The sequence below is a fragment of the Triticum dicoccoides genome, chromosome 5A (genome assembly GCF_002162155.2).
Source record: "Triticum dicoccoides isolate Atlit2015 ecotype Zavitan chromosome 5A, WEW_v2.0, whole genome shotgun sequence".
NCBI lineage: Eukaryota > Viridiplantae > Streptophyta > Magnoliopsida > Poales > Poaceae > Triticum > Triticum dicoccoides.
This window is the reverse complement of record NC_041388.1, coordinates 383,066,114-383,073,513: the sequence shown is the minus strand read 5'-3', so window position 1 is coordinate 383,073,513 and position 7,400 is coordinate 383,066,114. Positions and strand designations below refer to the sequence as shown.

Below are 7,400 nucleotides of genomic sequence, written 5' to 3'. Positions count from 1 at the left end.
CCCCATTGCGCTGCCGGGTGAAGCCTGTGTGGCTGCGGTGGTGGCGGGGCGTCTCCTCCCGCATGCATGTCTTTTCGGGTAGCGGGGGCCTCAAGCACGTGGGGGCGCGGTCCTGACCTGGTGGCCAACGATGGCGTGGTGGCTAAGCGCATGTGTGTGGACACGACGACAATGCGATGGCATCATGGAGGTGTGGATGGAGTGGCTCACACACAAGGACGCTAGGGTGGCGGCGGATCTGGTTGCGGCCATTGCTCCCGGCCTTGGAGGCACGCATTGTTCCCCTCGTGGGCGGCGTGCGGCGTACGGCAGTGGGCAGTGTTGGGTAGGACTGGCTCGCGTGGCTTGGAGTGCGTCTAGCGTGGTGCTGGGGCGACGGTTCCTTGGTGCACAGGCGGGGCTTTGGTGGTGGATGACGTCCGTCGATGAGCATGTTCAGAATGCCGAGTTGTCCACGCTGGTTCGTGCCTCCGCATTGTGCTCTCCTGACCTGTGTTTCGGTCGTGGTGTCGGTCTGAGTTGAGCTCCCTTGCGCGGCTGTGCTGTTGGTGGGTTGGAGTCGATGGCCATGGGCATGACGGCGTGCAAGCTTGCCTAGGCCAAGGCTAGAGGGCTAGGGCCGGGGCTTGCTCGACGGTGGCCGTCGACAACCGTTGGGTTGTGTCCTCCCGTCCACCGGGATCGGTTGCTCCATTGTTTTATCTTGACATTTTTTTTCTATGCTTAACGTACATCATCACATGTTCCAAGCCACAATTTGGCATTTTTTTTCAGGGTTGCATTGCTATATTTATATCATTTAGTGCATTTCGGGCATTTAGTGAATATAATTCAAACTTAAATTGTAAGTGCGTGAAAAAGTTGGCAAATTTGGATTGAAAAATACTATTTGTATTCTTTAGTCCGTGGTGGGCTTTACTCAAGAAAATAAAATGAATTCAAACATCTGGGTGCCAAGACCCAACCCTGCACATGGAGCTTATCGATTTTTAATTTATAGAAAAAAATCAAACAAGATCTAAAAAACATCAACATGCGAGGTAAAATTTTGGAAAGGTTTTGCAAAAGTTATGACTTATACTGCTTGGAAATCGCTTGGAGAAAGAATTTAAGTTTCGAGAGGGAATGGACCATGTTTGAAGGTGAAGTGCCGGTTGATTCATCGTTTGACCTTAAAAGAAATCTAAACATACACCATCACAATTTGACCTTGTTCGAGGTTTGTTTACTATGTTTAAGAGTGAATATCTAGGCATTTAGTTAATATAATTTAAATTTAAACTACAAGTATATGAAGCTTATTGATGTTTATATATTGGTGGTCTTTAGTCTGTTCTGGCCAACATGGAGCTTGTTGATATTTTGAGAACCAGATTATTTTTAATAATTCTATCGAATGCAAACCAAGTGTGAAAAGAATGCATTTTGATTCTTTTAAAAAAAGTGGAGGTTGGGGCTCGAACGTCTCCTCACATGTTAAACAAACAAAAAAATAAAAAAACCCAACACTTCTAAAAAAAGTGGCCCAACTAGGACTCAAACCTAACACCTCTACTTCCTCTAATTCCCTTGCTACAACTACTGAACTACACTATGCCATTTCTTGTGTCTATATTGCAACGCTACACATATTGTAGTTAATACAAATACACATAGGAAACAAGGAGACGATCTGTGTGCTGAATGACCATTGGTGGAGGTAAAGAAAAACTCAGCAAAGCACCTGAGACACGTGGCAATTACAATTTCTATCGTCTAGCCGCCAAATACTTTATTTTGCCGAATATCCTCGTTTGATACTCGGCAAAGCTTTCGTGAAGGGTGTATGTTAAACATCCTTTACCGAAGGCAACACTAGGTTACGATTTTTTCTGAAGGGTGTATGCGGAACATGTAAAGACTTTGTCAAGTTGAAAATGAATTCAAACAAAGAAGCAAATTTCAGTACATAAAAAGAAGAGCTCGAACGAGAAACAAAGCAGCTCCGGTAGTATGAACGTCTTTAATTAGTACTATAAGCACTACAAAGAATATGAGGATGATCAATTCTCATCATTTACATGTCCTAGGTACAGGTTGTGTTATCTGGTCCACGACAAAGCTAGTTTTAGACGCCGATGAAGGGCGTCCCTGTGTGTGGCTGGAGTGCCTCACACAGGGACGCTCGACTGGCGGCGGTTCTAGCTGCGGTCGTTGATCCTGGCCTTTGAGGCACGCATTGTTCCCCTCTTGGGCGGCGTGCGGCAGCAGCGCACATTGTTCCCCTATTGGGTGGCGTGCGGCAGCGGGCAGCGTTCGGTAGGACTGGCTCGTGTAGCTTGGAGCGCGTCCGGCGTGGTGCTGGGGCGAGGATTCCTTGTTGCACATGCGAGGCTCCTCTGTTGGTGGATGACGTCTGCCGACGAGCATGTTTAGAAGGCCGATTTGTCCGCGCTAGTTTGTGCCTCCGTGTTGTGCTCTGCTGACCTGCGGTTCGGTCGTGGTGTCGGTCTGAGTTGAGCTCCCTTGCGCGGCTATGCCGTTGGCGGATCGGTGTCAATGGCCATGAGCAGTGGCAGAGCTTGAAGCAAAAGGTTGGGTGGGCCAGGCTAACCAAGCTACAGAAGATTACCCATGGTTTGACGTTTCATGGCCTAAAACTGAATGTACAGTAAAGAAAATCATGCTGAGCTGGGCGGGCTAGGGCACGTGTTGGCCCTCACGTAGCTCCGCCACTGGCCATGAGTATGGCGGTGTCCAAGGTAGCCTAGGCCGTGGCTAGAGGGCTAGGGCCGGGGCTTGATCGGCGTGGCCGTCGACATCCATTGGGTTGTGTCCCTTCCTGTCCATCGGGACCGGTTGTTTCATTGTTTCATGTTGAAACTTTTCCTATGCTTAACATACATCATCACATGTTCCAAGCCACAATTTAGCATTTTTCAGGATTCAATTGCTATATTTATATCATTTAGTGCATATTTCAGGCATTTAGTGAACATATTTCAAATTTGAATTGTATAAGTGCAAGAAAAAGTTGGCAAAATTAGATTGATTTTTTTACTAATTTTATTCTTTAGTATGAACATTTGAGAAGGTTTTGCAAAAGTTATGACATATACTGCTTGGAAATCGTACCAGCTTGAAGAAAGAATTTAAATTTCGAGAGGGAATGGGCCAGGTTTAAAGGTGAAGTGCCGGTTGATTCAACGTTTGACCTTAAAAAAAAATCTAAACATACACCATCACAATTTGACCTTCTCCGAGGTTCGTTTGCTATATTTAAATTTAAGTCATAGAGTGAATTTCTAGGCATTTAGTTGATATAATTTAAATTTAAACCGAGGGTACATGAAGCTTATTGATGTTTGTATATTGGTGGTCTTTAGTTTGTTCAGGCTAACATGGAGCTCGTTGATATTTTGAGAAAGGGATTATTTTTTAATAATTCTATCAAATGCAAACCAAGTGTGAAAAGCTGCATTCTGATTCTAAAAAAAAGTGGAGGTTGCGGCTCGAACCTCTACTTCCTCGCATGTTAAACAAACAAAATAAAATGAAAAATAAAATTGAAAAAATAACCCAACAAAAAAAGTGGCACAACCAGGACTAAAACCTAACGCCTTCACTTCCTCTAATCCCCTGCTACAACTACTGAACTACACTATGCCATTTCTTGTGTCCATATTGCAACACTATACGTATTGTACTTAATAAAAGTACACATAGGAAACAAGCACACGATCTGTGTGCTGAATGACCATTGGTGAAGGTAAAGAAAAACTCAGCAAAGCAGCTGAGACGCGACATGTTGCTAGCACCATTTTCATCGTCAAACACTTCATTTTGCCGAATACCCTCGTTTGATACTACCTCTGTCCCGGTTTATTGGTACCCTCGTATTTTGTGTCAAATTTTGACCGTAGATTTAATAAAAAAATATTAATGCATGTCAAAAAAAGTTATATCGATGGATTTGTATTTGACATGGTATAATTTTTTATTACATGCATTGACATTTTGTTAGTTAAATTTATAATCAAAATTTGACACTTAATACGAAGGAGACCAATAAATCAGGACGAAGGTAATACTCAGGAAAGCCTGTACCGAGTAAGAAACTCAGCATACCCTGCTTTGTGTGAAGAGTGTATGCCAAACATCCTTTACCGGGTTTAACACTAGGTATTGACTTTGCTAAGTTGAAATGGCCCTTATCGAGTATAACAAAATTGAGACATTTATTTTAGGACGGAGGAAATACTCGACAAAGAAGCAAATTTCAGTAGTGGACATCACTATCAAAGAAGATCTCGAGTTAGAACAAAGTAGCTCCGGTAGTATGAACTGTCTTTAATTAGTAAGTACAGAACTACAAAGAATATGAAAGATGATCAGTTCTCATCATTTACATGTCCTACTAGCTATAGGTTGTGTTATCCGGTCCATGACAAAGCTAGTTCTACACGTTGATGAAGAGCGCGCCGGTGATGATCTCGGTGGCGGCGAGCGCGACGAGACCGAGCATGGCGAAGCGGCCATTCCAGAGCTCCGCATTGGCATTCATGATGGCGCCGGCTCTGCCCTCGCGAGCAGTGGCACCAGGGACGCCACAGACAGCACCGCCACGGAGTAGACGAACCACGCCTGCCCGGTGCCGCTGCTGAGCTGCGAGAGGAGCCCGTCGCCGCGGCCTGCCTCCACGGCGAGTGCAGTCACGAAGCCCACCATGGCCAGACGCCCGTTGATGCGCTCAGGCGCGGGGCCAGCAAACGCGAGCGCGTCCCAAATTGAGGTGCTCGCCTGTGCGAGAAACAAACATCAGAAACCTGGCACTGAACCGAATAACACTATGTAGAGGCTTAAGCTTAACTGATACTACATCGTACCTTGGGTTTGTTTGCGGTGGTGCACTCGGGCCATCGGTTTGTGCCCTGACGACGAGGCTGCGTCGGCCCAGCGCAGGCAGAGACTGGGCACCGAAGTGGCCGGTCGAGCCACGCGGCAGGACGGCGGCACCGGCGAAGGAGCTCATGGTCATCATGGTTGCCATTAATCAGCCGCGGAAGGTGGACGAAGGAGAGAAGGAAGTTACAGATGCTGCAGCAAGGGAAGAATCGGCTAGACGATTGGTAGTAGTTGCTGTTTGTCGTGTGTCGCCGAGTGTTTGGTGGTGTATTGTTTTGAGTGAGTGGGCACATTTTATAGGTCACGCTCCGCGCGAGCCAACCCGTGACGAGGTGGCCGCGACGGTGCCCACGTCGCGAGCAGCTCCCGGCCGTGAAATGAATATCCTCTACGTGGAGGCCAACCTGCGGAGGGCTTCTTTCAGAACCCGCCAAACAGTCAGACAAGTTGCAAAGCATAGAGGACAAGATTGTGTCGGCACGCAGCTCTATGTGATTCGGTTTGTGTTTCTCGCCCGAGCTAATCAAAAGCTCTTTGAGAAAAACGTACGTCATGTGAATTTGGGAACCTCGCAGGCAGGAAAGCATGCATGTAAACTTTCTTCTCGACGGCCATTGTTGTACTCACGTGAGTATCATGCCATCATGCATACGCTGATCTGGCGTAAGTGGTACCAGTTATTCAAGGAACTATGAAGATTATTATTTCTCATTACAATGGCTCAATAGTGGTACTAGGGCCCTGAAGCCCACGCCACGGGTACTGTGTCCCATGGGTCGAATTCACCCGGAATTCGATGATGTGGCCGTGACGCTTGCCCGTGAGAAACTCCCGCGGCAGCACCTCACCCTGGTCGACACCGAGGAGGAGGAGATCACCCGCCGTGCCGGGGTGCGGCCCGCAACCGCTCATGCTCCCGCCGTGGTTATTGTTAGACAATTTAGTAGGAGTAGTTTAGTTTAGTCGTAGTTGTTGATCAAGAAATAACTTTCGACGAGGAATATCCTTAAAAATATGGCTAGTGATGAGTTGGTGGGGGTATGCACAACAATCTTATAGCAAAGGTTCGCCGTACACACGACAAAGTGATTTTTTTTTTAAAATGGAGGTAAACCCCCGGCCTCTGCATCATGATGATGCATGCGGCCCTTTTATTAAAAATTCAGAAAGTATCCTCAAAAGGTCTTACAACTCGCAAACGGAGCAAAATCAAAGCACATAAATCTGACAAAATAGAAATGGCCTAAAAACAACCGATATGGTGATAATAAGGACAAGCACTCTAGCCCTGTATCCTGTTATGCGAACGCCATCCGAACCGGTTGAATATAGCCCGAGCCATCATCTTTCATTGGTTGCACCCAGTAACCAAAGGCTCCCTGGAGTTCATAGGAGTGAGTAAGGACCACGTACGGATCTAAGCTGTAGCTCTGAAGATAACCTGCAAAAAAGTTAAGTTGTGTTGTCTGTTAAAAATCATATCATTTCTGCAGTTCCATATAGCCCATAGTAACGCACATATTCCAATCCGAATACGAGCTGCCGTAATCTGTGCAACCCCAGCTAACCACGTCCCAAACAAAGACGCAATATCTACTGGGGGATTAATATTAAAAGCTATATGAATCGTTCTCCAAAGTAACTTGGCAAGTGGGCAATCAGTGAATAAATGTTGTATTGTCTCATCCTGAGCACAAAAACAACACCGCGAGTTGCCTACCCATCGCCTCTTAAGTAAGTTGTCCTTTATGAATATTACTTGCTTGTGGACAAACCACATAAAAATTTTAATCCGCAAAGGAACCTTAACCTTTCATATATTAAGTGACCTTGAGAGGGGGCAAAATTAATCAAATCCGTATAAAAGGATTTCACCATAAATATCCCATTTTTAGTTAACTTCCATTGTGTAGAGTTCGGCACGTCGGAGAGTCGAACTTCAATCAATCTCCGAACCAAGTGCATTCAGGCTGTCCATCTCGCATCCATTAACGTACGTCTGAACTGGATATTCAAGGGAATAGTTTGAAGGACGATACCTACGTAATCTTCCTTACGTTGCACAATATTGTAAAGGGTAGGATATTGTAAGGCCAAAGGTGTCTCTCCTAACCATGTATCCTCCCAAAATCTTGTTGACATTCCGTTGCCAACCAAGAATTTGACCCTACGAAAGAACATATCCTTCGTTCTCATAAGTCCCTTCCAGAACAGTGAATCAGTTGGTCTGATGGTAGTCTGGGCTAGCGTTTTCGAGTGCAAATACTTATTGCGCAGGATTTGAGACCACATGCCCTCCGGCTCTGTCCCTAACCTGTACAAGTGATACAACAATGTTTTTCAAATAGATTCACCTGGCTTGTGGAGCGCTACCTACGTCCTATGAGAAGGTCATAAGACAGTCGTCCAGAGTGGTGCTCGGTGCACGGAATACTAGTGTTGCCACCTCCGTGGTCATATGATTTATGACTAGTCTGAGACTACGATTCTCAAGCTCATGTCGAGACTTGCTCCAT

The 7,400-nt window shown here is 45.9% G+C and overlaps 1 protein-coding gene across 1 annotated transcript; it reads right to left on the bottom strand.

The window, feature by feature from the left end:
• Nucleotides 1–4,309: 4,309 nt before the first annotated feature.
• On the bottom strand, nucleotides 4,310–5,796 carry LOC119299567. Its single transcript, XM_037576762.1, has 3 exons — nucleotides 5,671–5,796; nucleotides 4,866–5,288; nucleotides 4,310–4,779 (listed from the first exon to the last, which is right to left on the bottom strand). Exons 1-3 carry the CDS (start codon nucleotides 5,794–5,796, stop codon nucleotides 4,540–4,542), a joined length of 789 nt encoding a protein of 262 aa, XP_037432659.1. The 3' UTR covers nucleotides 4,310–4,539.
• Nucleotides 5,797–7,400: the final 1,604 nt, after the last annotated feature.

Bases quoted from the DNA above. Each gene is read 5' to 3' on its own strand.
- LOC119299567 (XM_037576762.1), bottom strand. From the start codon at position 5,796: ATGAGCGGTTGCGGGCCGCACCCCGGCACGGCGGGTGATCTCCTCCTC. The intron at 5,289-5,670 runs GTGAATTCGACC...AGCCCTCCGCAG, and splicing joins GCCACATCATCGAATTCCGG to GTTGGCCTCCACGTAGAGGA. The intron at 4,780-4,865 runs GTACGATGTAGT...TTTCTCGCACAG, and splicing joins CCACCGCAAACAAACCCAAG to GCGAGCACCTCAATTTGGGA.